This window comes from Odocoileus virginianus, chromosome 12 (assembly GCF_023699985.2).
Source record: "Odocoileus virginianus isolate 20LAN1187 ecotype Illinois chromosome 12, Ovbor_1.2, whole genome shotgun sequence".
Classification (NCBI taxonomy): Eukaryota; Metazoa; Chordata; class Mammalia; order Artiodactyla; family Cervidae; genus Odocoileus; species Odocoileus virginianus.
The window spans coordinates 50,187,970-50,202,624 of record NC_069685.1 but is presented as its reverse complement, the minus strand read 5'-3'; the positions used below and the strand labels follow the sequence as shown (position 1 = coordinate 50,202,624).

Below are 14,655 nucleotides of genomic sequence, written 5' to 3'. Positions count from 1 at the left end.
GATGCCCAAGATTCTTCCTGGGGGCTGGTCGTGTAGGCCCTCTCTCCCCAGCACATCCCAAGATTCCAGCCTCCCAGCAGGAAGGCAGATGTCGGCATAGGCCACACTGTTCATACAGTCAGGGCACAGGAGCCACTCTTAACCATTTGTGGACAGTTTTATATCAGTGTAGGGAAATGTTCACCATTTAAGTTCCCAGATGAAGGTGAAGGGCCAGCCTTGCAAACAGACCTTTCTAAGCAGAGCAGTCTCAGGGCTGCTATGTTAACTCTCTCCTGAACATGTTGAAAGATCTGAGTTCTTCAGAGAGCCCCCTGTGTAGCTGCATTTGATTTTTGGTCTTTTAGCCCTTCTGTCCCTTTCTACCTTCTCATTTGCAACTGTATGGCTAGAAGTGTGTTTCTGAGAAACTCCATTTCTCACCTTCCCCCTCCCTGTCCTGGGAAAGTCTAGCCCCCTCTCTGGGCACAGTGATAATGTTATGGAGCTCTTTCCTCTGCCAAGCTCTGCTCTGAATGGCTTCCCTTTCAGACTCACAGTTGCTGGTTCTTCCTTTTCTAGTTCTTAAGGCAAAGAAGTTTGGGAAGAAGAGCAAGGGCGAGAGTTTTGAGAGCTACGAGGTGGCTCACCTCCGGTTGCTGAAACTGATAAAGACTGGGAACCTGAATCAGCTCATCGAGGAGTTTCTGGCCAAGGAGGAGAAGAACTTTGCTCGGTTCACATATGTCACAGAGCTCAACAATGACATGGAGATGATGCACAAGAAGATCGAGAGAATCCAGGTCGGGTCACCTCTTCTTTCCCAGGCCAGGGGCCCATCTGCTCCCACGGTAGCCTTCCCCAAAGCAGGTTCCTCAGAACACTCTTTGAGCTGCCCTGCAGAAAAAGGACTTCAAGTCAAAAAAAGTTTGGGAAATACTATATTCCCCCAGTGTTCTCCCCTCTACATTTTAACATTCTTGAAACTGGTAGTTATCTTTCTGTTGACACATAACACTTAATAGGTTCATGTCCCCTCACCCCTGGTAAGTGACATTTAAAAAGCATGATATGTCTTATAATCCAGAGTTCAGTAAACTATAGCCACAGCCAGATATGGCCTTTGACCTGTTTTTGCACAGCCCATGAGCTGAGAATGATTTTTACGTTTTTAAAGGGTTATAAGGGAAAAAATATGCAAGACAGACCATATGTGGCTTGCAAAACCCAAAATATTGACTGTGTGGCCCTTTGCCTTAAAAGCTGGCTGACCCCTGTCAATAAGCAGCTTTGTAGAATTGAGGAAAGATGGTAAATTGATCTTGGAGAGAATTGATGTACATGAGCATAGTAAAGGCTCTGATAAGTCCTGCAGTAAAAAAACTACCTTTGTTGAACCTGTAATTTTCCAAACTTGACTCCCTGAGCTGCTGACTCCCCAGAAAACACATAAACAGCTTTTGGGACTCTGTGCACAGAGAGAGTCTAAACTTAGCATGACACTCCAGTCCTTTCAGAATTTGGCTTCAACCTGCCCCTGCAGGCTCAGCTCTCATCACGACCCTCAAGGCACTCCCGTCAGCTGCCAGTCCCAGCTGCCCCCTGCGTTTCCCTTCTCTGAAACTTTCCTCATGCTGTTGCCCACCCCTCCCACTTTTCTTCTGATGCAATACCACTCATTAGTCCTGACAAATGTCACCTCCTCTGAGAACTCATCACTCTTCCCTCTGAGGTGCCTGTGCTGGGTGGGAACCTAGGGGAGCCCTTTCTTTTGCAGTGTCACCATTTCCTGAGTGTGGGGCCACATGCAAGTAGATAGTAGCTAGAAGACAGGGGAAAACATTTTAATTTTTTCAAAATGAGTGATGAACTTAATTTTAATGAGGATTAGAAAGAACAGCTTGCAGAGCATTGCGATTCTATAGAGAGGATTCCTTAGGGTGGTAAATAGTAGTAATGTATGTGCATGCTCAGTTGCTCAGTCACATCCAACTCTTTGCGATCCTGTGGATTGTAGCCCGCCAGGCTCCCCTGTCCATGGGATTCTTCAGGCAAGGGGAGCTTCCTGATCCAGGGATCGAACCTGCCCCTCTTGAGTCTCCTGCATTGGCAGGTGGATTCTTTACCACTGCACCACCTGGGAAGCCCAGGTAGTAATAATAACAGTAAGCAAATAATGATAAACAAACTACACAAAATTTGGTCAATTTAAAGAAAGCTACTAATAGATAATAATAGTACAGGTGACACGTGGAAATGGAGGTGGGCTGTCACAGGAAACAGATGGCATGCCCAAAATGGGTAAATAGAGGTGAGCTTTTAAAAAAGAGACTTTACAAAGGTCTAAAGAAATTAAGGAGGGAATGTGCAGAATAGCATAGCTGAGCTCCAGAATGGGTGAGGTGAGGGAGCAGTTTCTGGAACCAGGAGACAGAAATGTGGAGAAGGCTGTGTGTGTGTCTTTCCTGGTGGCAGGTGGCCAAACGAATGACCTGCCAAGAGGGTGGGCAAGCACCCCCAATCTCGCTGTCCTTCCACTGTGCAGCCGGGGCCTCCCTTTGGCTGGGTACCCAGAGAGCGAAGGGGAGAGGCGCTTGAGTGGCCGTATGTTTCTCTTCTGGAGGCCAGTCTTTCAGAGGACAGGCCCTCGTGTGTACCCTCTTCATCCCCAAAGTCCAGGACTGCCCTGCATGCAGTGGGAGGCCCCGAGCAGTGGTTCTCCAACAGTAACTGACCTTGACCTTCCCAGTCACCTTGAGGGCACTCTCCTTTCTTCTTCAACCACACAGCCTGTCTCTGTTGTGAAGACAAGTGTGTCTGAAGAAAGATGGCCAAACTCTTGCCTTCTCTGGACCTCAATTTCCCTACCAAGAATGACTTATTTGGATTGGAGCAGTAGTTTCCAAGCTTTCGTTTAAAAGCTACCAAAATTTTTGTTTAAACTAGGGTATAGGGAAACATCAGTATATAAAACAGATGAAATGGAGTGGTTCTGGATGAAGGGGGTGGAGGTGAGATGAGTTACTGAGGGGATGTTTGAGACCTTATCTCTTTGCCCTCTTGTGGCATCTCTGCCCAAAGTAGGGTTCAGATTTAAGTCAAAAACATTTAGGATTCTAACATCTGACTTCACTCTTACCTAGAGGGCTGGGGTCACAGGTCATAAACTGATGAATGCAGCCTTCATTGTTCTGTTGTTTGGCCTCCTTCATACCCAAATTTTAAAATTAGTGAGTTGCCAGCATTTAAAAATCAGGATATTCCACATGAAAATGTGGATTTCTGCTTTCTCTAGGAAAATCAGACCTGACAACTCCAGCACACATTCTCACAGGTAGCTGAGTGCACTGCCCCTATAAACTGGTCAGACCACACTCTCCCTCCTTTGCTGAGAGGAGCTGGGGTCTCATTTGCTCTGAGGAGACCAGGCCAGTCTCAAGCAAGAGGAACCCAGTTGGCCTCTGCGTGTGCCCCCTCCTGTTTAGGCGCTTCGCCACTTCCCTCTGGTGGCCACCTTCAGTATTGCAGGGGAGGTTTTCGAAGGCCAAAGGACACTGGTAATGTGGCAGTGAACAAAATAGTTCTTGCTGTTTTATAAACTTTTTTTCTCCAACAGTTTTGCCCAACATCATCTATGGTTTTCTCCCCTTGTATTTTAAGTAAATTTACATAATCTTTTAAAACTTTTTATTCCTATGTTCTTTGTAGTGGCTTCTGGGGCCCCTAGATGCTCTGTAGTAATAATACCACAAGATGCTTCTTAAAAAAGCAGATTCCTCAGGCCCTATCTCATACCTGCAAACCTAGATTCTCTGAAAATAAGCCTGGAATATGCATTTAAATTGTATTTTAATTTGAGACCCTTTCCCCCCATGATATAAATGTACCATTATTTACTTAACCAATCACCAACCAGTAGACATTTAGGTTGTTCCTAATGAATATAATGAATAATAACTCAAGGGATAGCCTTGAGTGGCCACCTTTACCCATGTGTCCTACTATTTCCTTGGGACAGATACCTGGAAATGGTATTGCCCCATCAAAAAGTGCATGCCTTTTACATTTGGACACACTGTTCTAGCCCTGGAATTCTCAGATCTGGCCCCTGGGCCACCACCGTGGCAGCATCTCCTGGGAACTTGAGAGAAATGTGCATTCTGGGGCCTCACCCAGGCTTCCCAGGTAGCTCAGCTGGTAAAGAATCCACCTGCAATGCAGGAGATCTCAGTTCGGTTCCTGGGTCAGGAAGTTCCCCTGAAGAAGGGATGGACCATCCACTCCATATTCTTGGGCTTCCCTGGTGGCTCAGACAGTAAAGAATCCACCTGCAATGTGGGAGACCTGGGTTCAATCCCTGGGTTGGGAAGATCTGCTGTAGGAGGAAATGGCAACCCACTCCAGTATTCTTGCCTGGAGGATCCCCATGGACAGAGGAGTCTGGCAGGCTGTAGTCCATGGGGTTGCAATGAGTCGGACATGACTGAGCAACTAGGCGTAGCATAGCACAGGGCCTCACCCGGACATACTAAATCAGAAGCTCTGATGTAGAGCCCAGAAGTCTGTGTTTTCACAAACCCCTAGGTGATTCTGATTCATGGTAGAGTTGTAGAACCCCTGCTCTGGAGCTGTCTGTCCATTACTGTAGTCACCAGCCACATGGGAGAGTTTTGTTTAAATCAATTTAAGTTAAATCTAAAAATGAGTTTCTTGTTGGTCCCAGCCACATTGCAAGAGTTCTGTGCCTGTGTGTGGCTAATGGCTGCGGTACTGGACAGTGCAGATAGAACATGGCTACTGTTGCAGCAAATCCTATTGATTATAGACAATTCTCTAGAAAGGACGAACCACCCACCCACTCATGCCCTCATCCTCCTTTTAATTTAAAAAGCATCAGAAAACCTCCATGGACCTAAGAGGGGTCCAGGGGTTCTGGGGTTTCTTGAAATGGATAATTTAAATCCTCACTAGGGAGGGAATATATGTGTACTTATAGCTGATTCACATTGTGTACAGCAGAAACAAACACAAAATTGTAAAGCAATTATCCTCCAATTAAAAATAAAATATATTCTAGATATTTTTTAAAAATTAAATAAGTCCTCATCAACTCTTCAAGGCACTGGCTTATTTTGAGGTGTGCTAGGAAGGGGGACACTGCTTTTCCTTATGGTCTGGTTCTCTCCTGAGCAGAATGAGATCATGCACTTGCGATCCCAGCAGAAATCATCGCATGATGATAGCTACTCTATCCTGAGAGAGCTGGAGGTAAGACCAGTGGGGAGGGAGGGATATGGGAGTCTCTGTTGTCTGTCTGATGGCCTGTCAGTTGATTGTCAGTAGGAGTAAGATGCCTGTCCTGTGACTACTGGCCTGAGTCATGTCTTGACATGTTCTGACCCCTTGTCACAGGCAGCCTCTGCTACAGATGTTGCTACAAAATTTTGTTCCTAAAAAGGACAAAGGCTTTCTTTTTCCATTTTAAAGACTCTCCCACTTCAGGAAGCCTATCCCAGGCCCTTGTGCCTGTAATTCCATCCCTGACTAGTGAGTTCCAAACAGATCTCTGCCTCTGTCTTTACTTCTCTCTCTTCCTTGTCCTAGCTGTGGCCTGTTCTCAATCAATAATAGTAATTACGAACATTTCCTGAACAATTACTATGCACAAGATACTGGGCTAAGAGCTTGGCTTGCACTATCTCATTTAATCCTCACAGCAACACTATGAAGTAGGTGATATGATCTATTTTACAGATGAGTAAACTGAGGTTCAGAGAAGCAATCACCATCATCATGGAGTTGCGATAATGTATGAGCTTTGCATTGCATTCAGCTGCTAATAATAGGGACCCAAAATGACAGTGGTCTATGCAATAGAAGTTTATTTACTTGTTAAAATGTAAATCTGGAGACTAGCACTTTAGGGTTGGTCATGGTGTTATCAGTAAATCAGTCTTCTCCTTCCAGTTTTGCCATCTTTAGTGTGTGGCTTACATTTACAACGATGCCTCATGCTTGTATTTTGGTACAGCCATCACATATACATTCCAAGCAGAAAGAAAGTAGGGAAGGAAAAAAAGGCCTTGCTGATTGAGTTAGTCAGCTTAAAAGTTCTTTCCTTGAATTCTCAGTCAATAGCATCTGTATCTGTGTCTTACTGGCCATTCCTATTTCAAAGGATGGTTGGAAATACAACTTTTAGTTGGCACATTGCTACACTGAAATGATAACCATTTTGTTATTAAGGTATAAGGGGAGAATGAATAGCAAATGTCCGAGAAATATATGAACCACAGAGTTTGATTGCAAAGCCCTGTTCTAATCCAGGAGTTCCTGTCCCAGGAACCATGCTCATGGGTTGTTTCCCTTCCTTTTTCTGTAGTTGATTTTTGTTCTTGGCATTGCAGGTGGTAGACAGGGATGGCTCTGCCATTCTCTAATGCACCACTGGAGGGCAGCAAAGCACCTCTCAGGCTCAGCAACCTCTCTCAGGATTCAGGAATGGGGAAAGTAGACTTGCAGGCAGGGCCCAAGTTCAAGAGACCCCCCTCAAGTTGGACACGTGCTTGGCATCCCACATCCTTGACTCTTGGCCACCCAGTGTCCACATACTTCCTTGGAGTTGGGACTGTTGCTGCTCTGCATCTTGGGGTTTTGAAGACCTAATGGGGGATACAGCTTGGGGAGGCTGACCAGACAACCCCAAGCATTGCCCCACCTCTGTCTGAAGTCCTCCAGTAACTCTTTGTTCCTTGGGTTTTCCTGGAGCCTCTTTTCAAATGCAAATACTCTTAGCAAGAGAATTTGTCTTAATAGCAATGGGCTCACCTAGAACCCCCTTTTCTTACCCCCTACTAAAAATCACGCCCATCTCCTTTACTCTTGAAACCTTTCTATTTACCTTCCATTTGTTGTCCCCTCTAAGGCAAGTGGTGGAATCAGTCCTTTCACAGGAGGTTTAGCATAGAAATTAAGCATCCAGGTCCTGGGAACAAAGGCTTGGGTATGATTCCCAGAAGAGTTACTTCCTGACGTTAGTACTTTGAGAAAGTTGATTTAACCTCTCTGAACCTCAGTTTCACTTGTGAAATGGGAATAATAATTGTACTCACTTTGTAGGGCTGTGAAGATTGAATAAAATCCTGCATGTACACGCTTGGCATACTGCAGGGCAGAGAGCTATAAACATAACTATCATTATTGTTGTTTATCCTGTAAGTCAATAAAACCTCAAGTCACCATCATCTTGTTACTAAATAATTGCTTAAATAAAGAGCCCAAGGTAAGGTTCTTAGACAACTCAACACAGATGAGGTAAGCACAAGTTCACTTTTCTTTTCTGACTTCAGTATTCCTCATCTGAAAACTGGGACAATTGTCAGGATTAGTTAAGAAGATGTGTGTAAAGTACTTGGAACATTTTAGGTGCTGGACATGTGTTATCAGGCTTTCCAGGTGACACAGTGGTTAAGAATCTGCCTGCCAATGCAGGAGTCACAAAAGACAAGGGTTCGATGCCTGGGTTGGGAAGATCCCCTGGAGGAGGAAATGGCAACCTACTCCAGTATTCTTGCCTGGAAATTTCCATAGACCGAGGAGCCTGGTGGGCTACAATCTAGGGGATCACAGAGAGTTGGACATGACTGAGCATGCACACACATACATGTGTTATCAACACCACATCAGGCTATTAAAAAGCGTTTTTAACTATGTGATCTTTTACTGCACCTTTAGAATGAGAGGAGGGGCTCTGGCTGACATATGAGGAAATTCAGCCCTGGGAACTGAATATTCCAGTGGCTGGGACAGAGGAAGCTGCCTGGTGTGGTGGTTGAGAGACAGTTCAAATCACGGCTTCCCTCTCCCTTGCCTCAGAACCTCAGTTCCCTCACCTGGAAATGGGCATGTGGGTAGGGCCCTGTGGGATCCTTATTTGGAATGGTCCATGTGGAGCTGGTAGGGACAAGGCTGATCCTTCTAGGGCCCAGTTCACCTTTGCAAGCTGAGAACCAGGGAGAGAGGTGGGAAACCATCAAAGCATTTATCCTAGAGCAGCGATTCTCAGTCTGGGCTGCAAGTCAGAATCACCTTGGAGGCTTTAAAGTTTCCAGTGCCGAGGCTGCACTCCAGACCAAGATGTCTGAATGTCTGAGGCTGGGGTCTGCGTAGCCAATGTTTTAATGCTCCCAGGTAATACCAATGTGAAACTGAAATTGTGATCCAGTGGACTCACAGAGGTTCTCAAACTTTACCATGTATCAGGACCATCTGGAGGTTCATTAAACACAGATTGCTGAGCCTACACCTAGAGCCTCTGATTCAGTTGGTCTGGACTGGAGCCTGGGAACTTGCATTTCTGACAAGTTCCCTGATGGAACTGATGCTGCTTGTCCTGGGACGCCACTTTGAGAACCACTGGTCTCTAGTAATATGATTTAAACTGAATGATGAAATCAGTTTATTGGATTGCCACCAGCATTTAAAGATAACAAGATGGAATAGAACAGAACAGGATGGAAAATGTTAGAACACACAATAAGAATATTGATTTGTGAAACTTTAATTTCATTTGATTAGATAAATGTATATAAATACACGTGTAAAATTGGAGGCAAAAGGAGAAGGCGGCAGAGGATGAGATAGTTGGATGGCATCACTGACTCAATGCACATGAACTTGAGCAAACTCTGGGAGGCGGTGGAGGACAGGGAACCCTGGTGCGCTCCAGTCCATGGGGACACAATTTAGCGACTGAAAACAGTGTGTGAATATATTGGACTGCAATGTAAAATATATTTCTTCCCGTGGGCCTTAATTTTTTTTAAATGAGACAACAGTTTTTAAAAAAAGCTGCAACCCAGTAGACATGCAGACACACATACACATCTGTAAGTGAAACAAATCTTTATATTAGACAATATCTATCCTCACTACTTCCAGTGCATACTAGTATTTTCTCCTCTCTTCCTTTATTTTCTGATTTATTTTATTTCACTTAAAAAAATGTGGATTGAGGCCCATTAAATTGTTCTTGCAACCCTTTGTGTGAAAAGTGTTAGTCGCTCAGTTCAGTTCAGTTCAGTCTCTCAGTCATGTCTGACTCTTTGCGACCCCATGGACTGTAGCCTGCCAGGCTCCTCTGTCCATGAAATTTTCCATGTAAGAACACTGGAGTGGGTTGCCATTCCCTTCTCCAGGGGATCTTCCCGACTCAGGGGTCGAACCTGGGTGTCTTGCACCACAGGTGGATTCTTTACTGTGTGAGCCACCAGGAAAGCCCCTTAGAGGTTTGCAAACCTGCAGTTTGGAGACCCTGGTTTCAGACTCTCACCTGTGAGGGCTGAGCCCAGCCAGAGTGGCCACCTGGCTGACCTGGATGGGAACTGGGGGTCTGCCATAGGAGAAGCTAAAGAAGACCACGGAGGAGGCAGACATGTACGAGAACAACTACAGGGAGATCAGCAAGACCTTGGAGTATCTCAAGACCTCGGTGGAGAATCTGTTTAAGAAGATAAATTGTGATGCCACCAAGATCCTGGTGCAGTTAGGGGAGACGGGGAAAATCACGGATACCAACCTCCCGCAGTACTTTGGTGAGTCAAGCCCACTAGACTCTTAGCAACCATTTCCAGAGATTTCTATGAGCAGGCACCAGGACTTGTTCTTTTGGAGGCAGTGAGCCTGGTGGTGAAGCCTGTGGGCACTAAAGCCAACCTGCTTGAGTTCAAACTGTGGTTCTACTCTTACTAGCTGTGTGACTTTGGGCAACTGTTTTTTTTTTTTTTTTTTAAACATGGATTTTTGAGTCTGTGCATGTGTTTCATATTTCTTTATTGGCTGCATCGAGTCTTAGTTACGGCAATTGGGATCTTTGTTGTAGCGCTTAGTTACCCCATGGCATGTGGGATGCTAGTTCCCTGAACAGGCATCAAACCTGCATCCCCTGTACTGGAAAGCAGATGCTTAACCACTGGACCATCAGGGAATTTTCTGGGCAGTCTTCTGAACCTCTCTGTGCCTCAGTTTCTTCATCTAAAAAATGTTGGGAAGGTTAAATAAATAAGTAGTTCTTAGAGAAATAGTTACAGGATCATGTGAATAGATATAGAAGGAAATATTTGACAAAATTCAATATCCATTCATAATAAAAAAAAAACCTCTCAACAAACTAGAACTAGAAGGAAACTTCCTTACCTGATAAAAGGCATCTCCAGAAATACCTGCAGCTAACCTCATAGTTAATGATGAAAAAAAGCAATGTTTTTCTTCTAAGATCAGGAGCAAGGCAAAGATGTCTGCTCTCACAACTCCTATTCAATATTATGTTGGTGGGCCTCGATAATGCAGTAAGGCAATAAAAGGAAATGAAAAGCATTCAGATTGGGAAGAAAGAAATAAAGTGCTCAGAGCAGTGCCTGGCATGTAGCAAATGCCTATTAACTGTAATACACATTTCTAGGCCTTGAGCTCAGGAGAGAGAGGGAGATGTACCCGCAGAGATCATGCCAGTTTAGAATGAATGACTTCCACCGCTCTTAGAATAGAATCGAAGGTTCTTAATACCATCTGTGTTTGGGAGGTTCCCAAGATGCCTCCCTCCCGTCAGTTTCAGGGATTCACTAGGAGGGCTCCTGGATTCAGCATATCGTTATATTCTCATGGCTATGATTTATTATAGCCACAAGGTACAAAGCAAAATCAGTAAAGATAAAGGAGCTTGGGGGAAAGCATGGAGGAAATCAAGAGCAAGCTTCCAAGGGTCCTCTCCCAGGATGTGCTTAATCTCCCCCAGCCATGAGTTGTGACAACACAAGTGAAATGGTGTCAACCAGAAAAGCTCATTGGATACTCATCACTTAGGGTTAGGATGGGGGCTGATCATACAGACACCTCCAGCCTGGCACATATCCCAGTTCCAGACCCCAGAAAGAAGAGCAAGTATTTATAGCATAAGCTACATTTTTTAATACACAGATTAAGCATACTGGCATCACCGACCCAGGGGACATGAGTTTGAGCAGACCCTGGGAGGTAGTGAAGGACGGGGAAGCCTGGTGTGATTCAGTCCATGGGATCTCAAAGAGTCGGATATGACTGAGTGACTGAACAACAAAGGCATGATGAGCCTCTCTTAACAGTTAATGATGGTGGGGACCTTCCTGAAATCCAAGTTCCATGATACTGTCCAAGGACCAAACTGCTAAGCAACCTTTTCCAAGGAGAGCAGTCAGACTTTGCCGTATTAACTCTTTCTTACGTGCAGCCTATCAACTTCTTTATAGGCTGGCCCCTGCTTACATTTTTAAAAAATTCATCTACTTATTATTTATTTTTGGTTGCCCTGGGTCTTCATTGCTGTGTGCAGGCTTCCTCTTGTGGTGAGCAGGGAGCTACTCTTAGTTGCAGTGCACGGGCTTCTCATTGCAATGGCTTCTCTTGTTGTGGGGCACAGGCTCTAGGATGTTCAGACCCAGTAGTTGTGGTGCACAGGCTGAGTTGCCTTGGGCATGTGGGATCTTCCTGGACTAGGGATCGAACTGGTGTCTGCTGCATTGGCAGGTGGGTTCTTAACCAGTGGACCACCAGGGAAGTCCCCTTGCTTACACTTTCCATCATCTCTTTTCCTGCTCTTCCTCTCTGCTCACTTCCTGTGGCCACACTGTTCTCCTCTTTGTATTTCCAAATCTCTCCCCCCAAAAATTCTACCTCAGGGCCTTTGCATGGGGTGTTCCTAGGATACTCATCCCATACCCAGTTCCTCATTCTCAGATCTCAGTTTAAATGTCCTCTCTCCAGCAAGTCCCCCTCCGCTGCTCTATCTGAGGCTGGTCCTGCTGTATCCACTGTTATTCACTCTCATCAGTTCAGTTCAGTCACTCAGTTGTGTCTGACTCTTCGTGACCCCATGGACTACAGCACGCCAGGCTTCCCTGTCCATCACCAACTCCCAGAGTTTATTCAAACTCATGTCCATTGAGTCGGTGATGCCATCCAACTATCTCATTCTTTGTCGTCCCCTTCTCCTCCTGCCTTCAATCTTTCCCAGCTTCAGGGCCTTTTCAAATGAGTCACCTCTTCCCATAAAGTGGCCAAAGCATTGGAGTTTCAGCTTTAACATCAGTCCTTCTAATGAATATTCAGTACTGATTTCCTTTAGGATGGACTGGTTGGATCTCCTTGCTGTCCAAGGGACTCTCAAGAGTCTTCTCCAACACCACAGTTCAAAAGCATCAATTTTTTGGTGCTCAGCTTTCTTTATGGTACAATTCTCACATCCATACATGACTACTGGAAAAATCATAGCTCTGACTAGACGGACCTTTGTTGGCAAAGTAATGTCTCAGCTTTTTAATATGCTGTCTAGGTTTGTCATAGCTTTTCTTCCAAGGAGCAAGCATCTTTTAATTTCGTGGTTGCAGTCACCATTTGCAGTGATTTTGGAGCCCCCCAAAATAAAGTCTCTCACTGTTTCCATTGTTTCCCCATCTATTTACCATGAAATGATGGGACCAGATGCCATGATCTTAGTTTTCTGAATGTTGAGTTTTAAGCCAACTTTTTCACTCTCCTCTTTCACTTTCATCAAGAGGCTCTTTAGTTCTTCACTTTCTGCCATTAGGGTGATGTCATCTGCATATCTGAGGTTATTGATATTTCTCCTGGCAATTTTGATTCCAGCTTGTGCTTTATCCAGCCCAGCATTTCTCATGATGTACTCTGCATACAAGTTAAATAAGCAGGGTGACAATAAATAAGCAGCCTTGACGTACTCCTTTCCCTATTTGGAACCAGCCTGTTGTTCCATGTCCAGTTCTAACTGTTGCTTCTTGACCTGCATAAAGATTTCTCAAGAGGCAGGTCAGGTGGTCTGGTACTCACTCTCATAGCAGTTCTATTATTTAATCCTTGCCTAGTTTGTCTCTATATACAGGTAATTCTCGTTGTGTGAATAGAGGAGGTTCTTGAGAACCAATAGCAAGTTTCAGATGTGAATCTTTTTGGTCCCTGATTTTCAGAGAGAAGAGAAACGGTATGCGTTATGTGAAATTAAAAAAAAAACTTAAATCCAATAGTTACTGAATTCAGATAACAAGCATCTGGATAGTGAGGAGTATGTGTATTTATTTGCTGAATTTGCCTTTCTGTCCATCTTCCCATTCACACTGAAGCTTATGAGCTTCATCAGGACAAGGTTTGCATCTCTGTTATTGTTTATGGTCACTCTTTTCCCTCCATGCATCGTGGCGTCTCAGGCACCATGCCCAGTCTGATAAGCATCCAATAATCATTTGTGGAATAAATGAATAAATGAATGAATGAATGAATTATTCTGGTGACTCCATGGGGCTGTGAAACACACTGGGAAGGACAGTTCCCCCAAACTCAGAGCACTGAGGAAAAGATCAGTAGTTTAAGGCAGAGTTTGCCCATGGCTCCCAGTTTTTAGTGTTAAAAAATATTCCTCAACCTTCTTTTTATTATTGTCCCCTATGGAGCCTTTTCAGACATACTTTTCCTAACTGCTCTTCCTTATGGAATTTTCATACAGTTGATATACCATATAACTGTTCATGTTTTTTATGTATATCCGTGCCTTATACATCAAAGAGTCAGATTGGTTTTGCCTCTCAAGAACCAAATTGTGCTCTCTAGGGAATGAGTGATATAACTCAAGAGAAAGCCCTTGTCCTTATAGGCATTCATGACCTGCCTGCTTCCTGTTACTTCCCTTCCTCTCCAGCAGGGAGCACTGCCTCTAGTTCCCCGAGGGCCCAGGTCTCTTTGGCAAACTTCTTGATTACGCCTTTTTTCCAGCCATCATTGAGAAGAAGACCAATGACTTGCTGGTGTTAGAATCCTACAAGCGGCTTATGGAAATGGAAGTGGCAGAGGCGGAGGTCCAGCCATCCTTCCTCAACCCCTTCTGGGGCGGCTCCGCCCTCCTCAAGCCTGCAGAACCCATCAAGGTCATCCCCCCAGTGTTCGGGGCTGACCCCTTTAGTGACAAGTTGGATGAAGGTGAGTTCTTTTCTTACCTGGAATTTTCTTTCTACAGCATGATGACAAAGCCACAGATTCTGAAGTTTAATTATCTCAGATACTTTAAAAAATTACAACTACTCTGTGACCATTTCACGAACCTTAAAATAGCCAGAATTTCCAAGTTGGCAAGTTATGAGCAGACAAGATTCCCTGATCCTGTCTCCTACCCTCACTGTATGCTCTTGACTCTCGCTCCACGTGTGACCTCCTTTCCCCAACCGCATCTGTGTCCCCCCACCCCATGATTGAAGCAACTGAGACTTGCTTCACACTAGAGATTAACTATGGCCCTGCGGGCACAGGCACATTGACCTTCTTTGCTTTTGGAGGCAGAAGCTGGTGGTACTGCGGTTTGCGGGGCTTGAGGGAACTAGCCCTTCTCTCTGAAGGTGGGGGTAAAGTCTGGCCCCACATGGTGTTTGGTGGGTAGTTTGGCAACATGTTCAGGAAGGTTGAGACGTGGTTATGTTACTGAGCCAGGTTGCGTTTTTGCGATGCGCAGCAAGCCAGGCCAAGACATGGCGGGTCAGCAGAGAGAGGGTGATATATTCGCAAGTTCACAAAGCCAAGGAGAGGAGATGGGGAGACAAATCTCCAAAATCCGCCTCCCGGAAAGCAAGGGGCTCTGGTGTT

The 14,655-nt window shown here is 45.0% G+C and overlaps 1 protein-coding gene across 4 annotated transcripts in view; it reads left to right on the top strand.

Moving 5' to 3' along the window:
• The window catches only part of CCDC63 (coiled-coil domain containing 63), a 67,194-nt gene that overhangs the window by 32,795 nt on the left and 19,744 nt on the right, over positions 1-14,655 (top strand). For all 4 annotated transcript variants that reach the window (XM_070475194.1, XM_020889996.2, XM_020889994.2 and 1 more), the window contains 4 exons: positions 562-782; positions 5,173-5,247; positions 9,380-9,572; positions 13,795-13,998. In XM_070475194.1, the coding sequence (XP_070331295.1) occupies positions 562-782; positions 5,173-5,247; positions 9,380-9,572; positions 13,795-13,998 (693 nt within the window). The remainder of the gene's footprint in view (positions 1-561; positions 783-5,172; positions 5,248-9,379; positions 9,573-13,794; positions 13,999-14,655) is intronic.